This window comes from Podarcis pityusensis, assembly GCF_964106645.2.
Source record: "Podarcis pityusensis genome assembly, chromosome: 4".
In the NCBI taxonomy this organism is placed as follows: Eukaryota; Metazoa; Chordata; class Lepidosauria; order Squamata; family Lacertidae; genus Podarcis; species Podarcis pityusensis.
Window position 1 is genome coordinate 72,258,834 of NC_138027.1, and position 25,650 is coordinate 72,284,483.

The 25,650-nt window shown below is 41.9% G+C and overlaps 2 protein-coding genes across 3 annotated transcripts in view; one reads left to right on the forward strand and one right to left on the reverse strand.

Moving 5' to 3' along the window:
• Positions 1-25,650, forward strand: part of CRLF2 (cytokine receptor like factor 2) — a 45,259-nt gene that overhangs the window by 4,756 nt on the left and 14,853 nt on the right. The window contains exons 2-3 of one of the 2 annotated variants that reach the window (XM_081001423.1): positions 24,318-24,395; positions 25,368-25,415. The exons of the other annotated variant lie outside the window; for it this stretch is intronic. Coding sequence (XP_080857549.1) covers positions 24,320-24,395; positions 25,368-25,415 — 124 coding nt within the window. The 5' untranslated portion in view covers positions 24,318-24,319. The remainder of the gene's footprint in view (positions 1-24,317; positions 24,396-25,367; positions 25,416-25,650) is intronic. 2 annotated transcript variants of the gene reach the window in all.
• LOC308476457 (granulocyte-macrophage colony-stimulating factor receptor subunit alpha-like) lies at positions 9,812-17,911 on the reverse strand. The gene is made up of 8 exons (XM_081004019.1): positions 17,880-17,911; positions 16,603-16,729; positions 14,702-14,834; positions 14,424-14,605; positions 13,808-13,935; positions 13,085-13,111; positions 11,540-11,666; positions 9,812-10,201 (listed from the first exon to the last, which is right to left on the reverse strand). The coding sequence occupies exons 2-8, from the start codon at positions 16,688-16,690 to the stop codon at positions 10,152-10,154; spliced, it is 735 nt and encodes a 244-aa protein (XP_080860145.1). The 5' UTR covers positions 16,691-16,729; positions 17,880-17,911; the 3' UTR covers positions 9,812-10,151.

Sequence of the window (25,650 nt, forward strand, 5' to 3'; positions counted from 1 at the left end):
GATACTGCCTGAAGAAGAATTCACCATGTACAGGCCCACTGAACAAATATATCTCCTAGAGAGATCATTGTCAAAAGCTTTTGTTCATAAATGATATGATGATTAAAAACTCCAAACTCAGTGTATGGGCGGGGTTCACCAAGGGTTTCTGGACATAAGAGACCTCCTGGTGTTCTGAGGATTCTTGGGACCTGGAGAAAAGTGTCTGAAGCCTTCAAACCCACAGTTTTCTAATTAAGGTAACAGACATGGGGAAATTCGGGAAATTCTTATCATAGGCCACCTCAGTTGTCACAGTTGCCTCACTAAGAACAACCACTTCCTGTCTTTAATGTCAGCCAAAAGTTTCCTTTTTGGGGAGTTCCTATTTTCACATCTTCTTAGCCCAGGAAAGACAATAGCTTGTGGGCTGCGGAGTGTTCTTTTGTTGAATGACAGTTGTCACCATGGTGTTCTGAAGGTGCAAGCAAGTTTCTGTCAATATAGTATACTTCATGAGGGAGAGCTTCAGTTTTGCTCCTGAGGCTGCAAGGGATATCCACTGGGAACTCAACCCAGGATATTTCCACTGTTATCCTCAGGAAAATAATATTCTAACCAATAGAAATGACGTGTATCATATCTAGTCACCATTCCCTTTATTTCCGATATTCAGCCTTTGCTTATGTAGCTGATGCACAAGAGAGAGGTATCAGCAAGCTTGGAAGAATTCTAAGATTTTGCAGAACTCCAAAAATAGGGGGGAGGACATAATCATCCAAACAGGCATCTGTACTCAATGGGTTTCCAATGCCTGGTTAAAAGTCTGTCCTGATGGAGCTGTACACATACCACTTTGAAGGGTGTTTCATAACTGTGGGGACACCACCAAAAAGCTCCTTTCTCTCATGCTCACCGATCTAACTGATCTTACCAATTGGACTACTAGCAAGACCTCTGAAGCTGCCCTTAAGACACAGAGAGGTTTACTTTGGCACAATAAAATTGCCAATCTGTAGAGAACCTGCAAGTTTTGTTCTGAGTGGCGCATAAAAGCTGGGTGGCGATGGGAAAGGGATGATTTTAATTGGAAGTGTCATTATCCCAATCTGAATAAGCTCCATCTTCCACAGCTGCTATTAACACCCCACAAAAAACCCCATGGGAAGATAAGGATCTCCTGCTTCGTGTCTACTTTGGTCCTAAGTTTTATAAGGTACAACAAGACTGAGCTGTTTTAACAAAATATTCAGTGATTTTCATAATAAACTGTTCCCATAACTATAGGGTTGGATCTAATTAAATCATATTTAAGAGTAGACTCATTAACTAACGAATCCATGGATTTCACTGTGTCTACTCTAAATATGACTTATTTGGATAAAACCCATGCCCAAATTAATGTAACAGCAGGTGGTGTGGTACCACACAGTTACACAATTGATGGATAGACCCCAACTGACCTCTTCCTCTTTGTGGGAAGCAGCAGAAATTATAGGAAACAGTTGTGACTCAAACAGTGGGGAACATGTGGCTAGAGCTGAAGAATATTTCTGTCTACCGTATATACAGTGGTACCTCTGGATACGAACGGGATCTGTTCCATAGCCCCGTTCGCATCCTGAAGTAAACGTAACATGTGACTGTGCGACTGCATGTGCGTGGGTCGCATTTCGCCGCTTCTGCACATGCATGTGACGTCAGTTTGAGCGTCTGCGCATGTGCGAGCGGGGAAACCCAAAAGTAACGCGCTCCATTACTTCCATTACTTGCGGAGCGCAATCCAAAAATATTCATCCCGAAGCTACATCAACCCGAGGTATGACCAGGTATAAGCCGACTTTTTCAGCACATTTTTAATGCTGAAAAAGCCCCCCCCCAGCTTATACTTGAGTGAGGCGGGTAGCAGCGGAGGGACAAGTGGCCCGAAATGAGCCCTTTATTGCTGCTGATCCCACTGCTGCCTCCCGCCTCTTGCAAGGCTGCGCTGCGCTGCGCCTCTCCCAACTGCGGCTCCTATGTCTGCTCTTGCAAGCGGCAGAGGCGGCAGCAGAGGGACAAGTGGCCCAAAAGGAGCCCTTTCTCGCCGCTGGTCCCACCACTGCCACCCGCCACCATCCCTGACCACTGGTCCTATTAGCTAGGGACGATGGGAGTTGTAGTCTCAAAACATCTGGAGGGCCGAGTTTGCCTATGCTTGTCCTAAAGGCTTATTTATAAGCCTCAGCCAGAGTCGTGGAAGGGAGCAGGGCAAAGGTGGAGCTTTCTTACTGAGAAGAGAAAAGGAACTGGTGAGAAGTGGTTGGCTGGGTTATGAGCAAAGCTCCTCTGGTCTGATGGGGACATAGAGAAGCTCTGATGTGAGCCATTTTGAGAGCCCTGACTTAGAGTTCAGTGATTCACTCTGTCAAAGACAACAGGACAATAACCTAATTTGGAGCATGTTAAGTGGAAAATACTTATTTCTATGCAAGGGAGCTTAGATTATAACCATTGTTAGGAAGAAGCATAGGAGCTCAGAAAGCTGCCTTCTACTGAGTCAGACCATTGGTTCATTTACATCAGAATTATCTACACTGACTGACATGGCATTCTGGGGCCGAAGGCAAGTTTCTCTCCCACCTCAGCCCAGATGTTTTGCATACAGAACAGATGCTCTGCCATTAAGGTTACGGCCCTTGCTGTAGCCAGGTGACCTACTTCCAGATAGGATAAGTGCCTGCCCCTGTTAGCAGTAGGTGTGGCATGAGGATATGATAGTGGAGGGGAGGTTTTGCTAATGCAATCAGATTTTTTTCAGGGTAGTGATGGGACACTGGGTGGGCAATGGAGTGCTGCCATACACAAGGAGCCTCAGAAATAATAAAGGCCTGATGGTGTTTTTTTTTTAAAAAAAGATGCTGGATAGTTTTATTGTTTCCAGTTTTATACAAGCAAACCACAGAAGCCATTCTTTCCAGAGTGTTCCTGGCCCATTGGTCCAGCAGAAGACTAGGAATGGGGAAGGGTTGCCACTTATGCAGGGCTGTACTGCCCACAAGGCAGGCTGAAGCAGCCATCTTGGACAGTGGAATCCCATGGGGCAGTGCCCACACAGGGACCCTGCCTGCCCCTACCACCACTGGAGAATGCAGAGCAGTAGGAGAGATCTCCCTGGAAGCCACTGCTGTGCAAGCAGGGTAAGCAAGGCTTCGGCTAGGGAAACTTTCCTGTTTTGCCTCAGGCAGCGAAATGGGATGGGCTGCCCCTTGCACTTATGCATTGCCATCAGATTTACTTTTGCTAATTTATATGTACAGGTGCAAATTTAGCTAGTACTTTTATCCAAACGATGGGACACAGGTGGCGCTGTGGGTTAAACCACAGAGCCTAGGACTTACCGATCAGAAGGTTGGCAGTTCAAATCCCCGTGACGGGGTGAGCTCCCGTTGCTTGGTCCCTGCTCCTGCCAACCTAGCAGTTCGAAGCACGTCAAAGTGCAAGTAGATAAATAGGTACCACTCCGGCGGGAAGGTAAACGGCGTTTCTGTGCGCTGCTCTGGTTCGCCAGAAGCGGCTTAGTCATGCTGGCCACATGACCCGGAAGCTGTCTGCGGACAAACGCCGGCTCCCTCGGCCTATAGAGCGAGATGAGCGCGCAACCCCAGAGTCGGTCATGACTGGACCTAATGGTCAGGGGTCCCTTTACTTTTACTATTATCCAAACAACACAACTCACCTTTGGGTGTGGATAGTCAGGTGGCCTGCATGCCTGCTTTCCCTACTGGTCTTTAAACTGGACTTGAACCAGACAGTGCTTCAAAAAGAGGGCTCTTTCAAATAGAGGTCATTTGAGAGTCCTTCAGACAGAGAGTCCTTCTTCTCCAATCATGGACTGTCCTACAGTCCAACTGTTCTTGAATCTTTGCTAGGGTCGAGAATTGAATCTAAAATAAACCACTGCACAGGCTGTGGACATAGGGGATGACACATCCAACAAGAATGAAAAAGTGGGGTAATGAAACAAGAGAGAAGATGAATTTGCATGCAAAGCAAGAGGAGGGTGCAACCTTGCATGGAAGCTTGCTTCATTTTTGTTCTGAGAGGAACTTGTCATGAGAAAGAGGCTTCTTTCCTCCTTTCACAGAATAGTGTCTTTCTTCATATCCTGGTCTAATTACAGAAAACCTAGTTCTGAGTACAAAACGAATTGAATGGCCACTGTTTGATTTCCTGTTTTTATCTTTCTAAGAAGCTGAATTTCCATGTAATTTGTATCTATAGCTTTGCATTTCAAGGCTGTATTTACATCCAGCTGTTAATCTGCTTTCTACTTGGCTTAATCTCAATATTCTCGCCTTGTACACAGAAAGCAAATTAGCAGTAGAACAGAAGGTAAATGTGGCCCCAAACCGATAAAACATTATTCTTTGGAACTATTCATATACACATGCCCACTTCATTATAAATACATTAATTCAGAATGAATGCAATAGGTGCTGATATAGTTATGGATGTGCAATTCTATCACTTCTCATCTTCACAGTTGTTTCTGGCTATTTTCTGTGTGCCTTAAGAGGCTTATTAACCCAACCCCTTATTAAACTCCTCTTACTAACCTCCACAATGCTTTTAAAGTATTAAAAAAAAACCCCAACCCTTCATGTTGTGTGTATGTGTAGAATCAATCACTGCTATGTGTAGAATCAAACCCTAAAAGCAGTTCCAGGAGTTTGATAATGCTAAAACAGCCATGTATCTATGAAGCTGCAATACAGTTTCGTATTAACTGGTGAGACTTTCAACATTCACCACAAGATGGTGCAGCTGTTCTCTCCAATAGCTTTTCATGCCCAAGTGCCATTCAAGTACCAGAATATGAGAATACAACCCCCCCCCCCCCCACTTTTTAAAACCCAACTAAACAAAACTAAAACAATAAATAAAAACACACCCCCATTGTTAATAAAGAAACACCTATAAAAACACTTAACTAGTTTGCAGCTTATTTTTTCTCTCCCACTGCTGCCCCCTTCTAAAAACATGGCATTTTAAATTTCACTACAATAATCCCACTGCAACAAACTACATTTCTTACTGACACCAATCAACTCCATTCTCATTATGGAAACTACTTACTAATAATAATAAAAAATGCACATGGATGCTTGAGTAAATGTAGTGCAGGAATTATAATCTCGAAATCTCCAGTTCAAATCACATGCTTGCTGCAAAACTACATTCGTAGAAGTTAGCCTTAGGCAAATCCCTGGGTATATAAACTAAAGGTGGGCTGAAAGTTTGAACTTTCCGATAATTTGGGGAGTGGTTTGGGAACTGTGAAGAAGGGGATCTACCTACTCCCTTCACTTTTTTCATTCTTCTGCAACGTGGAGCAGTGACAACAAAACTCTTATTGATGGAAGGCTCAGAGGGAATTCCAGTCATTAAGGCAGGACAATAATTCAACATCAACTTTGTTGGACTGGTCATGTTGCACGGATGCCTGATTATCATCTTCCAAAGCAACTACTCTATTCTGAACTTAAAAATGGAAAGCATAGTGCTGGTGGTCAACAAAAGAGGTTTAAAACTCTCTCAAGGCAAATCTAAAAAAAAAAAAGTAGTTTAAACACTAACAACTGGGGAATGCTGCCTGCGAGTGCTCCAATTGGAGAACAGGCTTTACCAAAGGTGTCATGGGCTTTGAAGACGCCCATGACAAAGGGAGAAATGTGCTAAGAGGAAGGCGTGCTTGGCAAACCCTTACCGTGATCAACTCAAGCCCAGAAACCTATGTCCCCACTGTGAAAGGAGGTGTAGATCCAGAACCAGCCTCCACAGTCACTTATGGACTCACTGTTAAAACCTTTTTCATGGAAGACACTATTACTTGGCTGCAAGTGATCGCCAAAGAAGAAGACAATAATTATTGTATTATATCCAGGAGAGAAAGAGAACAAACTCAGGAAACAACTAAGGCCTGTGCCATCTAGTGAATAAACTATGTAATTAATGACACCCCAATCAGCATCATCACATGTTGTGAGCAAGAGAGGCAGATGCTGGCAGCCCAGTTTGTATGGCAATGCTGTGGAAGTCAGGTGGTGTGTGCACTGACTTTCCTCCAGAACTGTCACCCAGCTGAGCTTCACTTGAGAACAGGGCTGGCTCCAGGTTTGAGGGGAAGGGCTGGTCAAAATGTCTTCTGGTATCACCTGCCTCAGGTGGCCTTGGCATATTTAGCTGCAGTGGCATTGCTCTGGCACTGTGCCTATCAATTCTTTGAGTCTAGCATCATTTTATTTATACCCCACCCATCTGGTTGGGTTGCCCAAGCTACTCTGGGCAGCTTCCAACACAAATGAAAGCATAACATCAAACATAACATCAAACTTCCAAATACAGGACTGCCTTCAGATATCTTCTAAAAGTTGTGTAGTTCTTTATCTCCTTGACATCTGAAGGGAGGGCGTTCCACAGGGTGGGTGCCACTGCCGAGAAGGCCCTCTGCCTGGTTCCCTGTAACTTCATTTCTCACAGTGAGGAAACCGCTAGAAGGCCCTCAGAGGTGGACCTCAGTGTCTGGGCTGAACGGTGGAGGTGGAGATGCTCCTTCAGATATATACTGCCAAGGCTGTTTAGAGCTTTAAAGGTCAGCACCAGCACTTTGAATTGTGCTCAGAAACATACACAATGCCTTAGAGTTCTTAGAGCTGGGGCCATGGTAGGAAATTAAAAGCACAGTTGCATCCAGCTCCCAGGAGTGCCTGGTCAGAAAACACAATAAGGAGGCCCTGGAGTGTGCCCTGCTACAGCACTGGGACCTTGGCTCCTGTCCAAATTGCTGGTGCTGGTTCTGGTTCTGCTTGGGAATAGCAGCACACACTGGTCGCTGCTTTAACACTGGGTTCTGAGAATGTTTAAATGGAACATCTCCTTAGGAAGTTTGCAAGATGTTTCATGAGCCAAAGTACTTTCAGATGTGCAGTATTCAGGGTGGCAAAAGTCCCAGAGTGATTAGATAGATAGATATGCACACACAGAGAGAGACACTGGCAGGATTGTTCATGAAACAAATCTAATTATTCTGTGATGGTCATGTGTGCTATATAGTTAAAAAGTTTCAGTTGTGTGTGAGGGGAGGTAATCTGTACTGCCTCCATTTCGGCCAAAGCCTCCTGAAATCTTAATGATTTATATCTGGAAAAAGGAAAAAGCTGAACTGAATGCCATTGGAAAATGAAGGAAAATAGAAACATGGGGGGCATTTATTTTACATCTGCAGAACATTCAAATGCACTGCTGCAATTTCTCTTAAAGGAGTAACAGATACAGATTTTTGCCTTGTGGAATCCCTTGAACATTGCCATCAGATAAATTTCATTGGTCTAGATAGCCAAAACTTATTTTTTACTTATCAACAATCTTTTGTGCTTGCTTGCTTACTGAGAAGGATATATCTGGCCAGTCTCATGCTAATGTGAACCACTCCCTCTACCCCCACATTTCCAGATAGGCTTCATTAAGCTGGTGCGTTATGAATTGCTTATTTAAGGAGAGGAGTGGTGCCAAACTACCACAAAAACATTATTTTGCTGGTGTGGGAGGGAAAGAGGAAGGTAAAGCTTTCTGGATAACTTGTGCCTGTGGGTCTAGCTTCTCTGGTTCGGGAAAAGAAAACCCTGCCCACCTTATGTCTAGACAGGCCAAGGGAGGAAGAGAAAGAAAATGTATGTGTCTGAGAAAGTATGAATATGGAGAAAATAAGGGGGGGGGAATCCTGGGCCATTTGTAATGGAGAAGCTGGCATACAAAAGTCCATGTCTTCGGCTGCATGAAGCATTATCCTGATGTGTAGGTACATGTAAACCTGGCTGGGCAGAATTATGAAACAGTAAGGTGAGAAAAGTACAGACAGTGTCATGATGACTATTTACAATGGCCATTCTAAAAGAAAAAAGTAGAGAGATGGAACAGCATCTTGACCTGTGTAGTTGAGAGTGTGTGGGTGATCGAAAAGGCCAGAGAGCAGCACAGCTTCAGTTTTGCCCTTTTCAAAACCTGTGCCTTGTTATTTGTTAGAAATAAAGGCAAAGCCTCTTCTCCTTCCAGAGGGGAGGAGCTGTGAACGGGAGCCTTTTCCCACGTTGGCAGGGGGCGTTCTGGCCCCTGCTCAGCTGCCCTGGCTGCTGTGCCACGCCCCCTCACAGCCAGCCAATCAGGCGGAGGCTTGGAGGTGGGGTTTAGCCACTCAAATGCAGCTGCTGCGGCGCTTCCCTTTCACTGCGCTGCTGGTTTTCGTTGGAATTATAAGAAATCAATAGGATCAAGTTTTTTAAGAATGGAAATCATTTATAGAGTATATTCAGAATTATTGTAAACACATTAAGAGTTTAGCAGGCTTAATATAAAAACGTGCAGTAGTAGAATAAAATGTAAATGGAACATAGGGGATAAAAATTAAATTGGTTTAATTTGGAAATGCAGTAAAATATGATGAAAAAGGAACTACAGAAAGAGGAGGAGGGAAGTCATATATATACAGTATATGATACATTGTTTGATTTTTAAGTTTTTCTTTTTTTGAATATTTGTATGTTGTAAATTTAATTATATAAATAAAATTATATATATATAAAGAGAAACATGAACCCTGGGTAAGTGCCTGGAATCCCTGGAAGCTCACAACACTCAGAGATCACTCCCAAGTGATTGAAATATTTATACTGCACCACAGTCTAAAGAATACAGTAGATCTCTCTGCAAGCATGATTATCATTATCTGATGAGGAAAGCCTCTTAACAAGCCAATGTTGCATAATTTCGCTGGCTCTGGCGGTGTGGTTTTATGGATGAAAATATCTGCAGATGACAGCTGACTGTTACAAGGCTGAGTCTGGCAATTGAAGTGAATTTCCTTTTAAAATACCTGTTTCGAAAGCTTAGATAATTTGTAGGTGTGCGGAAGCTAATCCACTTCATTTGATTCAAATGGGCTTGAAACAGGCAGGGGAATCCAGTGCTTGATCTACAATGCTTGATCCACACATGGCATGGGAAATTCTGTATGAAAAACCCAATGGAAGGAGATGGGGTACTCCTAAACAATATGCTATATTATGAAGCTTTTTCATTAAACCTCTTTTACGTTGATGAAGGTACGAAAACACTGGGTAGCCCTGGAGGAGAAAATGTTAGGCCAGGGCCCTTTGTGGACACTGCCTTTCAACAGGGCTGGCCCAAGACATTTTGACAGCTGAGGCAAACAACAAATTGGCATCCCTACCCTCCAGGAAAGAGGAAGTGAACACACATTCTTTATGACAGTACAAAACCCCGCAAAAACAATTTTGAAAGGAAAGGTTTCCTGTGGATCCTGCTGCCTGAGGCAGGTCACCTCACCTTGCTTCACGGGTGGGCTGGCCCTGCCTTTCAAAAAGGCATAACTCATTTACTTTGTGCACTTTCTTGAAATGGAAAAATGGTAGTCTTGCATTTTGCCAGTCTGTTCACCTCTAACACGGTTACATTGTCACCCTGCTCTTTTTTGAGACCACACTGAGGAAAGTTCTGGCAAAGGATAGCTAAAGGAAATTTTAAGGTGTGCAATTTTCCAAATAAATAATACACCTGTTACACCCTGGTCGAATTAACTAGCATTATGTCAAATATGGCCCCTGATAGGTACTATGGACAGCCACAGCCACACCAACTATTTGATTTGGGTCGACTGGGTTAAAGGAAAATAGTGTCATATAAGGAATAGTTCAACCTGTCCCTTTTCCAAATCATTGAGGGAAATATCAGATACATTTTGTTTGCATAACTCTTGATCTCTTTATTGGTAGCTGCTTGGTTATCCATTGTACAGAAACTGAAAACTTTATAAGATACAGATCTTCCATTATGGTACAAAAATATATGAAATATATTTCTGAAAGAATCACAAATTTACTTGCGAGCTCTATGGCATACTGTTAAACCTGATACATTTCACGATGGAACTCTGACATAAGTTAATGAACACCACTTGCAGCAAGAAATCTCAGTGATTTATTATTAATAAATTTGTATGCCACCCTATATCTTCAGGTCTCAGGTTTCCATAGAAGTTTTAAACTCTTGACTTTGAATGACTATGGTAAATATTTTGTTGATGTGATCCACCTTTTAGCATTGTTTTTGAGTTTTTAACCTTCTTCACAGGTGTATGTATTCTTTCCTGGTTTCTTTCTGCATCCTGAAAATCCAATGACAATTGTTACAAAACATCAAGTTCTGTTACAAAATAGGGGGAATGCTCTCATATAAGTAAAGTAAGGGTTGCAGCCTTCACCTATTGGAAAGTGAAAGCTCTAAACTTTGTACCCTAGAATAATCCCATTGGAGTTAAAGGGGACTGTCCATTTGAAATTTTATGACTCCAAACAGTAGGATCAACAAAATGACTCACCCTCTGGTTCAAAATTACACTGCTCAGATAAAGAAAGCTTTGACTAACTGGGAGCGGATTTTGTGTGACCAAACTAAATTCCTTTGACTAGTTGAACAATCTATAGCCTTTTAAACTGTCTTTGTTACTATGTTACATATTTTTATGTTTATATATTTTATATTTTTATATCACCCGGTGACCCTTGAGTGAAGGGTGGTATCGAAATTTAATAAATATTTGTGTGTGTGTGTGTGTGTGTGTGTGAACTGCTTTCAGGTTTTATTTACAAGCAAGCAGTGTACATTTTCCATGAAATAAATATATAATAAGTAAGTAGACTCAACTGGCATCAAGTTGTCAGGAACTGGAAAGAGGAGGAATGGTGGAGACCGCCTCTCCCTCCTCCTGAACCTTCCAGAGAAGAGGAAGACAGTATAGATTTACAGCAGTGGTTTGCGGAAGGTAACGGCTCAAAAGCAGATGAGGGGCAAAGTTGGGAAATAATGGAAGAGGAAGAGGAGGAGGAGGAGGAGGAGGAGGAGGAGGAGGAGGCAGAGCCAGAACAGCTGGCTGACACATTATTACTAGAAAGCATTCCAGACACTGCTTCCCCAGAAGCTGGTGAACATTGAAAGTAGGAGAGCAAAGGGCTTGGAGGCAAATGGCCCTAAGCAGCCACCGTAGGGTGGGTGCTGCTGCTGATGATTGAGGAGAGAAGGGGGGGTGGAGATTACTCGGAGCAACGTCATTACGCCAATAGGCTGCATTTCTAAGCCTCTCTCTGTGAATATTGAATAAAAGACATTGGTAAGAACTTTCCTTGCCTATCTATTCCTGGCAGCCTACCATGGGGGGGATCGGATTCCCTGATGCCTGACACAGGTTTCCATAAGTCTTGGAAGCTGGAAGAATAAGCTGTTTTTGTTTATTAAACAATGATTTTTTAAAAAACAAACAAACCACAAACCGTATATATTTCTGAATACTAAGGATGTTGTTTAATGTGCAAAAAAAACATTTTTGATTGCCTTGTTTCCCAGACTGATAGAGGCACTTCTCAAACCTGAGTTAGCCACTTAGGCAGAATAATAGAGATCAGGCCAAAGGAAGAAGTACTTGGAGAGAAAAAATCTGTAACGTTACCAAACTTAATTAGTTCACTCCAGTCACTCCATTCTTCTCCAACAGTGCAATACTGTCCAGCTGCACGAAGCTTCAAGATGTATTCTTTGTCCTTTGGAAACAAGTGGTAGGTTTTCCCCGTTTTTACCTAAAAGCAGGATATTGATCTGATTTATTCCTTTGTAGGTGAAGTGACATTCAACAATTTGATTTTTTAAAATAGTATTAGTGGTGCCCACCCAATTCCACTGTGTAATGTAAAGACGGCTATTTCTCTTGTGCAAAAGCATTCAACAAGCTGCTTCCTTAATTCACTCACTAGGAAAATACTTTCCTCTTGGAAAATCACTGTAGCTGCCTTTTAAGTAAATATGCTCAGGGGCAGGATATTAATAATTCTTCAGTTTTACAACTACTGTTAAGAGATTAGAAGTCGAAAAGTCACAATATGATTGTCTTAGGGGCAAGGGAGAGGAGAACTGTGGTCCTTCCTAGATTTACTTGAGTATGCATAGCCAATTCAAACTATGGTCCACATCCTTACTTCTGTGATTCTCCAAAGCCTTCTTGCGGGGAGGGGATTTGCCATGAAATTTTTATTGAAATGTTTCATTATACCATACATTAAAAAGCAAACTAATCTGAATAAAAAGAAAAAAGGGAAATGAAATAGAAATAGAAATAGAAATAATAGAAATAGAAATAATAGAAATAGAAATAATAGAAATAGAAATAGAAATAGTAATAATAGAAATAGAAAAAGAAATAGAAATAATAGAAATAGAAATGGGTGGAGGATACAAAGGCCTCTCTCAAAAGCATATCTTAACCTTTGTCTCACACAGAAGGGGGTGGACCCTCCCAGCTCTTACCTGGGAGATTCCCTCTATATGTTCCCAGTCTCCCACCCTGGAAGATTTTCCCTTCTCTGCCTCTTTCACCAGCCATCTATCATTAACCCAGATTAGGTAAAGGTAAAGGGACCCCATACCACTAGGTGCAGTCGTGACCGACTCTGGGGTTGCGGTGCTCATCTCGTTTATTGGCCGAGGGAGCCGGCGTACAGCTTCCGGGTCATGTGGCCAGCATGACTAAGCCGCTACTGGCGAACCAGAGCAGCACATGGAAATGCCGTTTACCTTCCCACCGGAGTGGTACCTATTTATCTACTTGCACTTTGATGTGCTTTTGAACTGCTAGGTTGGCAGGAGCAGGGACTGAGCAACGGGAGCTCACCCTGTCATGGGGATTTGAACCGCCGACCTTCTGATTGGCAAGTCCTAGGCTCTGTGGTTTAACCCACAGCGCCACCCGTGTCCCTTTAACCCAGATTAGAAGACATCAAAAAGCAAAGTAGATTAAACAAAACAAAACAAACAGGGAGACACCTAGATAGAACTTCTAGACTGGCCCTATTTCAGAATGTTGTGATCAAATTTTACTATACCGCCCATTTATACCCCATTTTTCTTCCAATATATAACCCTTGGCAGCCTACACGTGGCTGTCTCATTCCTAAATTCATTCCCCCATGTGTAAGTGTTTATATAAAATAACAATACTTACTGTTATAATTCCATTTCTCAGTTCATCCTTAAGGGGAAAAGGTAACATTTTTAGTTGGTACTGGTGTCAAATTTTCTTTGTGCTATTTTCAAATTATGCTTGATTTCACAAATTCAGCTGGGTACTTTAATCAGCAAGGAAGGCAAAAGTTGTCAACAGCAATTGATTACATGTGTCTGTGACTTACTTGTTGGTGGATGGTTTAACTTTCCTTCCAATCTTTTCTTTGCTCCACTGTTTGACATGACAAACAGGATTGGCTTGGGGCATTTTGCTGATGGTAATTCTACACTGCAGGTCCTGGGCCAGATGGACCCTTTTCTCAGCCCATCCATCTTGTTGATTCCTCATGTGCCTCACCAATCCCAGAGTAGCAGTACTGGGTCCTCTGCAACACCTTTCCCCTCTTCGGCTCTCTATAGAACTTTCCTCATCCTGTGAATCATTGCAAGTTGCTTCTATCCACCCACGTTTTGTCATAGCCTTTCTAACATGGAAGTTGAACAAATCTGAATCTCATTCTGTTTATTTCAAGAATTATCATTGATTCCAGCAGATATGGATGGTTCTAAAACTGAATTCTATATACATTTGAAAGCTGGACATATTTCAAAATGTGAAATGGTCCGTCCCCCCCTTTGGGTTTCTACACGAGATATGCACATGGGACAAGCAAAGATGACCAAAAACAATTCAACAAAGAGAACCACAATGGCCTCTTACCTTTATCTGGTACTTAAAACAGTAATCTGCATTTGTAGTAGCAGTTGGAGGGGGTTTCCATTCTACTTTACAATACAACAGCAGTTCACGACAATTCACAGTGATACATTGCGGTGGGGCAAGTTTTTCTGGAATGAAATAACCCATCTTTTACTTGACAGTAGGAGAGGTGTGAGATTACAAGGGCATTAGAGTGGTGAGTCTTTCATCCCTCTCTTAAATATTTCATATTCACATATGCTATGGGTGAGTGTGGCCAGGTAGATAGCCAGGAATGTTATGGTGTGAGGTCATGCAAGGGTACAGGGTGTGGGTGGGTGTATCTGCCACTGAAAAGCTGTGATGTAGAAGCAGTCAGATATGTTTTTGAGGTTGTTTAATGATAATTTTACATGCATTTTAAATTAAAGGCCTATTGCAGGGTTGCACGACATCTGACTATCCAGATGTGGCTGGACTCCCAGCAGCCCCAGCCAACCTAACCTGTGATCAGTGGCAATGGGAGTCAGAATCTAATATTGAGGCCACATGTTCCCATCCCAGATTTATAGCTATATAAAGATTTCTAGTACTGCTGGCAAAAAAAAGTAAACCAATATACTCCACCCTCTCTCACCATAATCGAAAGGCCAGGCTTGGTGATCCAAAGTCTGAATTGGTGATTCTTTGCTTGAGCCAGTCACCTGGAGGGTAATATGATTCTCAGGAACTTTCATATTAGGAAAATGGCACCCAACATGTCTTCCAAGTTCATTATTTTTGTATTGGGGACATTCAATGCTTTCTCCATCGTTTTCGCTGCATGCAAAAATATTTTGTTAAAAACCCAACCAGGAGTAGCATACTCTAACCATTCCCTTCCCCACCCCCATTTAACAAATGAAAATGAATTACAAATATATCAAGTTTAGAAAATACTGGACGTCATTAGGAGCATTCCTGCCCGCTTCCCAAGTGCAATCCATTGAGGTAACATGAACAGTGTAAATGACACAGGATAAATTTTCAGCTGATGTCCCTTCCGGTCCTGGGGAAAAAAATTAGGAAAGATCATGTTTAGTAACATACATTGAAGTGCTCAGAGTACTTTTATCATCACCTCATATATGTGTCATCCATGTTTATGAGTTTGGTTCTGAGTCTGAGTAGCTGCATGCAGGGGTGAAGGAAGGGGTGTGTGGGTAGGTGCGATCTGCCCAGGTGTCCCCACTGAGGGGGGTGACAAAATGCTGGGTGGCATTCACTGCAGGGCCTACAGCGCGCCCAAGCCACACATCTCTCCTGGGACACCCGCAGGCTCCGCTCTGCCCCAAACGGTCTGCCCACCGCCTCCCCCTCAACTGTAGGGCAGCTGAGTGGGAGGAGGCAGGCAGACTCCTTGGAGGCCCCGTGGAGCGTCCTGCCCCGGCTGGCCCCGCCCCTGGGCACAGGGCACACACGCCGCCCCAGGCGCCTGATCGGCTTGCTCCGCCGCTGCCTGCATGGGTTCTTCTGAGAAGAGTTAATGTAAGGTTACCAGACATCCCCATTTCCCGAGGACAGTCCCAGGATTTGCAAATCAGTCCCCATACAAAATCCATTGAAGTTGAAAAGTGTCCCCAGATTCATTGGAAAAAAATCTGGTAACCTTAAGTTAATGTGCTCATCATATAAGTTTGAATGAGGTTAGACTAAACATGAAGAAGAACTTTTTGATGGCAAGAGCTGTTGGACCATAGAATGGATTACCTTGGAAGGTGGTGGACTCTTTTTCACTGGAGACTTTTAACCAGAGATGGAATGACCATCTGTCTGGGATTCTTCAGCTCTGATTCCTGCATTGCAGGGGGGCTGTACTAGACGACCCTTGGTGTCCCTTCCAACCCTACATTTCTATGATTCTATGAAAGTGTTTCCTTTTTAAGGTCAAGTGGTGTTTCACTACAAGTTCCATTGCCAATGTTCACCCTAGGGTGTTCTAAATTCAATCAATATGAGGTCGGAGTGCTAATCCCATATCACACCCCTTGTCACCAGAGTTATGCATACCCTGGCAGCAGTTCTGTACTTCTGTAGGTATGATATGATTGCCTAGAATGACTCAGATGGACTCAAACATGGTGGTATAGGAATGAATGACTCATATACCTGTATGCTAGCATCATCTATTAAGTATGCAGTAATTGGTTTTATTTACACAGAAATGAGGAAATGCCTGTGTATTAATGATAGTTTAACATGGAAAATGGATAAATGTGTATCTCTAACATGGATTTTTTTCCACAGTTTTCTAAGGTACTCTAAGCTCCTAAATGGGTCAATGATTACCCGTTGAGTGTTTTCTGTTTCTCTAATGTATCCTGTTACTCTGAATGTAACCTTTGAGCATGTGATGAAGTTACTGAGTTGCAAATTCGCCATCTTGAAAGAATGGTGGCTTTTAGCCTTTCTCTGAATGCCACAAAGAACAAAAGGATGTAGATGGCTCACCAACTCATCCATAGGCTAAGGTCACTGGGGGCTGGAATGTGGAACAGAGACCCAGTTTGGATTTTTGGAACTATCTTTCATTTCTAAGTTGCTGAGCCTGTGCTAGACAGCACAAGACATTGCACGAATGTTTTGGATGTATCATTTGATGTATTTTGTTCTGTTTTCGAAAAATTTCTGCAAGTAAGCTTTGAATAATATTTTTACGGGATTGGACAATGTTTATTTCCAAAAGTAGTTAGTCCTTATGCACCCAGCCACTTCGATCTCTGCAATATTAATATCTGCAATATAACCTGCTAATCAACTTGAAAATATATACTTACCCTCCTCCTGTGCAAAAGTTCTGTAGAAAATAGAGTACAACAGAACAATGAGCCGAACTGTGTCAGCAAATCCTAGAGTGGCCACCATGCTATTTTTCTTTTCTTTATAAGTGGGGAGGAATGAGTCCTAAAGTGAAAGAGGGGGATTTCTTTTATTTCATTCCTTTGGTACATTTTTCCTTTGAGCGGTATTCTGCAAAGCCATTCTGTTATCATGCCGCAAGGACTTTCATTTGTGTAACACAACTGCCCCCCCTTTTCCTGTGCCCTCCCCAAATCTGGGTTGGAGGGTTAGCAAAGCCCCCAAAACAGATTTGTAGGGTGTGTTAGGAAAGGTGTGAAGGGGACAAGTTCTGTTGTATAAATGAAAGACTTTGTGTAGACTTTCTGTGGACAAAACAACTCTGATGGCTACTGTGTTTTGTGTTCAGTAGCTTTTATAAAGAAGGTTTCTTTTTATGTTCTACAATGTTCCCTCAATGGGACATGCAATACAGAAGTTCAGCTTTTTAAAAAATGTTCTTTCTTTTTAGAGCTGGCTAATAAGATAGGTAGATAGACAGACAGATAGGCAGATAGGCAGATAGACAGATAGACAGATGATAGATTATTTACCAGGCAGTTTTCTTATCATGTGTTTTTTCCCCCTAGTATTCTGCTGTGCTTGCTATATTTTATATGAAAATGTCATTTATAAATATTTGAATATAAATAAATACATTGATGGGGACTGCTCATGTGAGCAATGAAGCTTTGGAAAGAAATACTCATAGAACATGGCAGTAACCTTTTTCCCCACAAGCAAGGACCAAACGAACCTGAAATCATTTCCCCAACAAGAAACTGCTGCAATCTAAAGGTACAGGGAGTGTAGAACTTGCAACTGAACAGTTTTGGCAGCTTAGAGGATTGGTGGGTGGGTGGATGTTTGAGGCCAGAAGGATGGCAGGGATGTTGAGACTGACAGAACAGATTGAAGCACCTTTTTGGGTCTGTGGGAATATTCTGGAGGGCCAAAACAATGGAAGTTTGAAGGGGGGGTTGAACTTTGATGATGAGGAATTGAGAGTGGCAAAGACCTGGGGTGGGACAGGACTGGTGACTGCTGCCATGCTGATGGAGGGATTGGGCACTTAGCATATGGAAGGTTAGCAGATAGGGATTGGGTGGTGGGGTTAGGGGAACTACTGTTGCTGCTGCCCACCCCTTCTCCATCAAGCTTGTCGTAAAGGTTGTGAATGTAGCCCCTTTTCTGCTGAGTGGGGTGTTATTCTTACCTCCTCCTCATACGGGCTCAGAGAGATGTGTAGTTGAGAGAAGCTTTGGTAGTGCACTTGCAAAGTGTGCTTTACTGAGAAAGCAAGGGTATATATGTTGTTCTCATGAGGAGTGTTGCATCAGTCTTTCATGAATTTCCTTTTTCGCTTCCAATTCATTGAACAAGGAAGTATAATGGAGCACTTTATTTTGCGTCTGGTGACTTCCTTTTGTTTTTGATGGTGCATGAAGAATAATTCACCCTAAACAGGCCCACTGAACCCTAGAGAGGTCCTTGCCCAAATGTTTTGCTGATGGTGATTTTAAGGTTCATGAAGAATAACACGCACAATAAATAACCCAACTGAGTTAATACTTCACCTAATGTTTTCCTTATAATAGAATCATAGAACCATAAAGTTGGTAGGTGCATCTAGTCCACCCCCCTGCAATGCAAGAATCTCAACTAAACCCTACAAGACAGCTATCCAACCTCTGCTTAAGAACCTCCAAGGAAGGGGGCCTCCTCTCCATTGAACTGGCCACCTTAAACATGCCTACATTTTTCTGATGAAGTGATTGAACACCTAGGCCTCAGTCTGAACAAAGATGAGGTGCACCTGAAGATGAGGTGGCAACATGTCTGCACCATTTTGTGGTCCTTTGTCTTTTTTCTACTTTCTCAGTTGCATTCATTTTATTACTGATGCCCACAGCACTTTCTCAAAATTTCAACTGTGCCCACTGGCTCAAAGAGGTTGGTGACTGAACTATTGTTAGCACTTGGGTTGGGAAACATTTCACAGAGTTTGAGTGGGACTATGAAAGAGAAATTTCTTGCTAAAAGTTAAAGTTCATGGAAACACAGCAGAAACAGCACCACTTGTTTTAGCTAAATAATTGTGGTATTTTCCTTTGTGCGTGTACTTTTCTCTGTGGTGAGGGGCATCATTAACTGATAAAATAAGAACAGACAGTACTGTATCTGGAAAGCTGCTCTTACACAAATCTGTTTTTAAAATGTGTGTGTGTGTGTGTGTGTGTGTGAGAGAGAGAGAGAGAGAGAGAGAGAGAGAGAGAAAGCACAAATGTTTGAAAACCAAACGCCTTCTTGTGGTATTTTACTACTTCCTTCTTTCATTTCTAAGTAAAACTGCATCAATACTTCGGTAAATATGGAACGCTCTATTAAAACACTTTCAATGTTTGGATTGATCTTAAATGACTTTGGGTCTGATAGATCTTTGTATCATTTGAACTGGCTTGTTCTATGATTCTATTCTTTCTTAAAAGGATACCCGAATTTGAGGATTCTTTCCTCCAAGAAAATAATGTGAGGTGTGTGTGTGTGTGTGTGTGTGGATAGATAGCTATATAGATATAATTTGAAAAGGCAAAAGCAAAGCTAAAGGGGTGGTAGTTGGGATTCTATGATTTTCTTAAGCCACTTGATGCAGTTTCTGAAGTTTCCATGAGAACTGAATGAGAATGAAGTTCATTTTGTAGTGCATCTTTGCTGTTCACAGTACACTGTGTGTGCTTTGATGTTTTCTTAATTGGTCTTTTCAAGTATATTTTACACTTTATCAGAGAAGCTTATAAAATTAGGAAGGCCTGAAATAAAAATGCCAAGGATGGCAGGGATGAATTGAGGATCGAGCTGTCAATTGAACTGGAGCAGAACTGGTTCCCTTCTGCAGGGGGTGAACTTCAACTTGAACTAATTCCTTTTTGGAGTGAGTGAACTTGAATTGGAACATTTTTTAAAAAATGAACTTTTGGTGTATTTTAGGAAGTAAAGCATACTGTGTTTAGTGGGGTGATTCCTAGGAAAATGTATGTTGCAATAGATACATAAATGGCTTTGAACACAAATATTTGAAGATGTTCCTCTTCCTTTATCAACTTGCCTATGCTTTGAGAGAGTCGCGGGAGGTCCTTCCCCATGTCCCATCATTAGGGAAAGCACACATATACAAAGGAGACAATATTCTCTGCGTTGGTGCCCCAATTGTGGAATGCTCTCCAAGAGTGGTATGCCTGGTGCTGGCACTGTATTCTTCTCACTGCTGGGTTAAAACCTTTTTATTTACCCAGGCATTGAGAATTATGGTGTATTTAAGCTGGTTGAATAGTTTTATTCCTCTTAGTTTTGTTGCATTGCTGTTGGTTATGTTTTACATTTTATTTCCTATGCATTCTGCCCTGAAACCATTTTTTAGGTGAAGGTACAGTACAGTGGTACCTCGGGTTAAGTCTTAATTCATTCTGGAGGTCCGTACTTAACCTGAAACTGTTCTTAACCTGAAGCACCACTTTAGTTAGTGGGGCCTCCTGCTGCTGCCGTGCCGCTAGAGCCTGATCTTAACCTGAAGCACTATTTCTGGTTTAGTGGAGTCTGTAACCTGAAGCGTATGTAACCCGAGGTACCACTGTATATACCTTTCAAACACACACACACACAAATAAATAAATAATAGCTGGTGTGGTTTTTCTCAGATATCAGAAATGTGCTTTTTAGTTGAAAAGGCTCCCCGCTCCCCGCTCCCCGCCCCCGTTGATAAAACAGCCTGTCTGCTGTTTAAGCTTTCAAACTTACTACTAAGCACAATTTTGGTCCTTTGGAGATTTTCTGTCTGATTACTGTACGCATGTGAACTTATCGGAGATCACTGATGTTTCCTTTGTCTTCTCAAATTTCTTACTTCGGATAGAACCATCTAGAATGAGCCACCCTGCTGCCTCTTGTCCTTAGCTGCTTGGAGCAAGTTGCATCTATATAGTCTTTAGAATGAGGCTACCAGATTTTTTTCAAAGATTCTGGGGACACTTTTTTTTTTTTGAAAAGAGAAAAAAAGTTATTTTAAAAAAGCTATTTAAAATAATAATAATTAAGAATATCTTCTCTTCTGTGGTCTCGTCTGTCACCCGGCCTTCCTCTGGGCCCTGGCCTGCTCTCTTGGAGCGCTAGTTGCCATGGAGTAGGCTCGGGTCGGGCCTGGGCTCAGCCAAATGTCCTTGCCCTCCCGGTGCTCTCCTACCTCTCCTCCTCAGTGGGGGTGGTGGCAGTGGTGCGGCAAGGTCAGGGCTCCTTCTACTCTCCTCCCTATCCCTGCTTCGGCTCTGGAGTTTTCCTGGCCCCGGAGCGCCACTGGGCAATCTGACTGGGTGCTCTTGTTCCCAGCTCGATTTGGATCACGGGTGTGTGTGTCAGCGGTTCCCCCGGTTGACGCGCTGGGCGTCCCTGGTTCCCCTTGGCAGTGGCAGTGGCAGCAGCAGTCTCAGCCGCTCGGAGCCAGTCTGATAGCACAGTTGGCTCTGGCTGGCTTCAGGAGCTGCTCGCTGCCATGGCACCCGCCATTTTGCCTCACCGGAAGTCCCCATATGATGTGTCTTGTGCCATTGAACCAATCACACAACATTCATTCCCTGCCAATAAATCTACAACACTTAGAATATAAATCCGGGGACATTAAATGAAATCCGGGGACATTCCAGGGATGGATTTTGTCTGGGGATAGATTTGTAAATCCGGGGACTATCCCCAGGAAACGGGGACATCTGGTAACCATACTTTAGAATTTCTTCCACCCCGTTTCTGCTTTCTTAGGCTAATCAATGAGGTTTTCATCCTATACATTCTATTAAAACAGCATTCACTTATGTTGTTGAGTTTGTTCGTCTGTGTGTACAGCAAACCATGCTTGCAGTTGACCACTAGGCACAGGGAGGCATGTGGGTGGGTGTGGAGATCACACAGGGTCCCCGGACGTTTAACGGTCTATTGATCCCTGTGCCACAACTGTGCTCGCTTCTCCGCTGCCACCAACCCGTTACTCTCTGGTAAAACACTGAGTCCAGACAGTTGTTAAAAGTGAACCAAAAAACCAAATTTATTTTACAAACATTAACAAGTTTATGGTTTGTTAGATAATATTCCTGTCAGTATCTTAACTTTAGTTTCTTTATCAGCCTATACCTTCCTAATACCTTCTGACTGATTATCTCAACTGTTTGACTGACTCCTCTTAACAAATTTTCTCACTCTCTCACACCAGACTAGCCCAGCCCACAGACTTATCTTCTCTGTCTCTTGTAACTCCAGACTGTCTTCTCAACCACCCTAACTCTAACTCTCTCACTCCAAAACAACCTCTGTGCTAAAACCTTATACACAGTTAACTCTGCCCCTTGGGTTCCCATTGCTTAGTCATTTTACAATTAGTTAACCCTTTCCTTAGGAGGTAAAGTCAGTTATGATTCATTGGGCTAAAGATTTTGGGTATAATATACAGCTGAATGATTGGGAAAAACTATGGAAAGAAGGTTTAAAGTTCACTGCATGCAATGCCTTAAAAGAAAATGTGATGAAAATTATGTATAGATGGTATATTACACCTGTTAAATTAGCTAAAATGTATAAAGTTAGCAACAAATGTTGGAAATGTAAAGAAAAAGAAGGAACATTTTATCACATGTGGTGGGAATGTAAAAAAGTGAAAAGCTTCTGGGAAATGATATATAATGAGATAAAAAAATGTTGAAATATACATTCATAAAGAAACCAGAAGCATTTTTACTGGGCTTGGTAGGAAGTGATATAAATAGAAAAGAATGTAAGCTGTTTTTATGTGCAACGACGGCAGCAAGAATATTATTAGCACAAAAATGGAAGCAAGAAGAATTACCGACGAAAGAAGAATGGAGCATGAAATTAATGGACTATGCAGAATTAGACAAACTAACAGGAAGGATTCGAAATCTGCGGGACCAGAAATTCACAGAAGACTGGTGTAAATTTACAGACTATTTGAAAAGTAATAGTGATGATCAAACTATGTTTGTAGGTTTGCAAGAAGTTTTGTGAGGTGAATTGTTGGAATTATTGCAAAAATAGATAAAGGGGAGGATGATTAGTTAAGATAATTAAAGGCAATATGAATTTAAGAAATGCATAAGAAGTGGTCAAAACTGGGGATCATCAGAGGTGCTGATGGGAGTCCATAAAAAGATTGTACAAGTGGTGAAGTTTTGTGGTATGTATTATAATTCATATGTTAAAATTAATAAAAATTATTATAAAAAAATAGTTAACCCTTTCCTTATGAACCCAGTATCATGTCACACACCTAGGAGGGCAAACGCCACAGTGGGGAGTAATGACAGGCAGCGTTAATGTAGGGTATAACAAGGCCGCAACTTTATTGGTAACAGGAACATTGGGGCATGGCGTGACATAAGGATCTGTCTCCTCTATGCCTGGGCAGCCTGACTGCTGGCCTAATCTCCTTCCCAGCTTGCCTGCTGGGTAACCCATAGGAATTGCCAACAGGAGGTTCCCTCCACAACACAGACTGATCCGGTGGGTCCCACAGCAACTTGGATGTGTGGAATCCAGTCGCTGTTCCCCTGACTGGAGCTAGGGACTTGCTATGGCACAGCTAATATCCCTTCTGAGAATCCCTCTTAAGTTATGGATCCTACCAAATGCCTTCCCCTACTAAGCTGTGACAGGATTGGATTGGATTGATCTTTATTACGGCCATTGGCCCGTCACACGACAGTTTCCCATACCAACATAATGTACTTGAACCTCCAAATTTAAAACCGTCAAAACTTACAAAAAACAGACAAGAACCAAAGCAGAACAAAAACAAAAGACCAACATCATACGTTGCAATAAATTTGTAACATAACCATCACCATCTGCTCACAAATCAATAGAAGACATCAATGGTGATTCACCTAGTTACATCCTAAAACATAGATCATGGTTTAAAGGGATTTTCCGAGCCACACAGGAGTCCGTTTCTCTTCTTTAGGGATAGGACACTGATCAAGAATCTGGCAACCGTGAGTGATCTTAGGGGGTCATCATCATTTAATAGATATCTCAGTTTGGCTTCATTCGTATCATCGGCAATTCCCTTTAGATATTGGGCAAGAAACTTGCTCCTGGCCGATGAGTGAAAAGCACAGTCAAAAATTATGTGATGCAACGATTCCGGTGCCCCACAATTACAATCACATAAGAGCGATATCTGTCCATTGGAGAATCTATTTCTCAGCATGTTCGATGGGAAGGTGTTGAATCTTGCCTTTACAAAGGCATATCTATGAGCCAAAGAAGTTAAGGAATTCAAGCTGTGACAGGGGCACTGGGATACCTAAGAAACTCCATGGCTGAGTTGTTCAAGATATATTTCCAGTTCAGGTTCTTCAGAGGACTTATATTTGACACCCATAGTCACTTAGTAAAAAAAGAAGCCTAATCTATGCAACTTTTAAGATCTGTGAGAACAGATTATAATTATCTCACTATTTGCAAATATTTCCTATAGTCATTTCCTCTAGATTTTCATTTTTGATACAAAGCTATTCAGTAGTAAAGATCAGTCCTAGAAAAGTACTGCTGTGGTTTATATTGGTAATAATTTGATCATGCACTATATTTCCAGGTATGGGGTTGGGCGTTAAGTCCTCTGCTGCTGTTCTGCTCTGCATCCTCCTGCGGGTTTCTCAGTCATGGGCACCATGTAAGTTAAAATCTGACAAAATGAAATTTTAGCACAAATACCAGTATTAACAACTCAGTATTAGCAACCATTCACTTTATAATGTACAAAAATTACAAAGACTTGAATGAAATTTAGAGCTAAATCAATTGTAAATGTTTATTTGAACCAAGTCTTTGTACCACTAAATGTCAGAGGCAAAATTCATAATGTTCGATATAAAGTAAGCTCAAACAGTATAGTATATGTTGCAACTTTCAGGACAGAACACAATAGTTATGCAATAGTTACATAAGGTGAAGATCTCATTACAACTACAGAGATCTGTAACATGCAACAAAGATTTTTCTTTAAAAATGTTAAATAAATTAAGTGTTTTCTTATTACAGTGGTACCTCGGGTTAAGTACTTAATTCGTTCCGGAGGTCTGTTCTTAACCTGAAACTGTTCTTAACCTGAAGCACCACTTTAGCTAATAGGGCCTCCTGCTGCCACCGCACCGCCAGAGCACAATTTCTGTTCTCATCCTGAAGCAAAGTTCTTAACCTGAAGCACTATTTCTGGGTTAGCAGAGTCTGTAACCTGAAGCGTATGTAACCTGAAGCATATGTAACCTGAGGTACCACTGTACTTGGTTTTGGGGTGGGATTTTTTAAATATTTTTTTTTTTTTTGCATTAAAAATTCTAAGCAGCATTACTTATAACCAAAAGCCATAGGAATGTGTGTCTTTTGTTTTCTGGAAGTAGTTCAATAAATGTAATTTAATGTTATATCCATGGTCTGGTTATTCTTTTTTATTTTAAATGAATTCTAGAGAAAAACAACAACCTACCATTTAAAAATCACGATTATGATGGGAAATAATGATCTGCTAGTTAATACTGTACAAAATTACATGGATTCCCCCCCTCCCATGCTTTTCATCTGCAGTGTGGGATTTTTTGCCATTCTTCCTTTCACATTCAGTCTTATTCTTCGCTTTGTTTTCAAGGTCTATACCCCATCAATCAATTTAATGGTTCTGAAGACGTCTTAGCAGGTAACGATACAAAAACAGAGCTCTCAAATATATTCACACACAACCTAGAAACCCTCCTCTTAATCTCCATGCTTCAGCAGAATAGGCTTCTCTTTGGTGTTGCCATTTTAGGGCAACTCGCACTTGGACCTAAGCATTCATTCTAGCAGGGACAGGGAGGAATAATCTCTCAGCAGAAGATGCTTGGACATTCTTATTGTATTAAGCAATATCAACCTTGAGCTGTCAAATAATA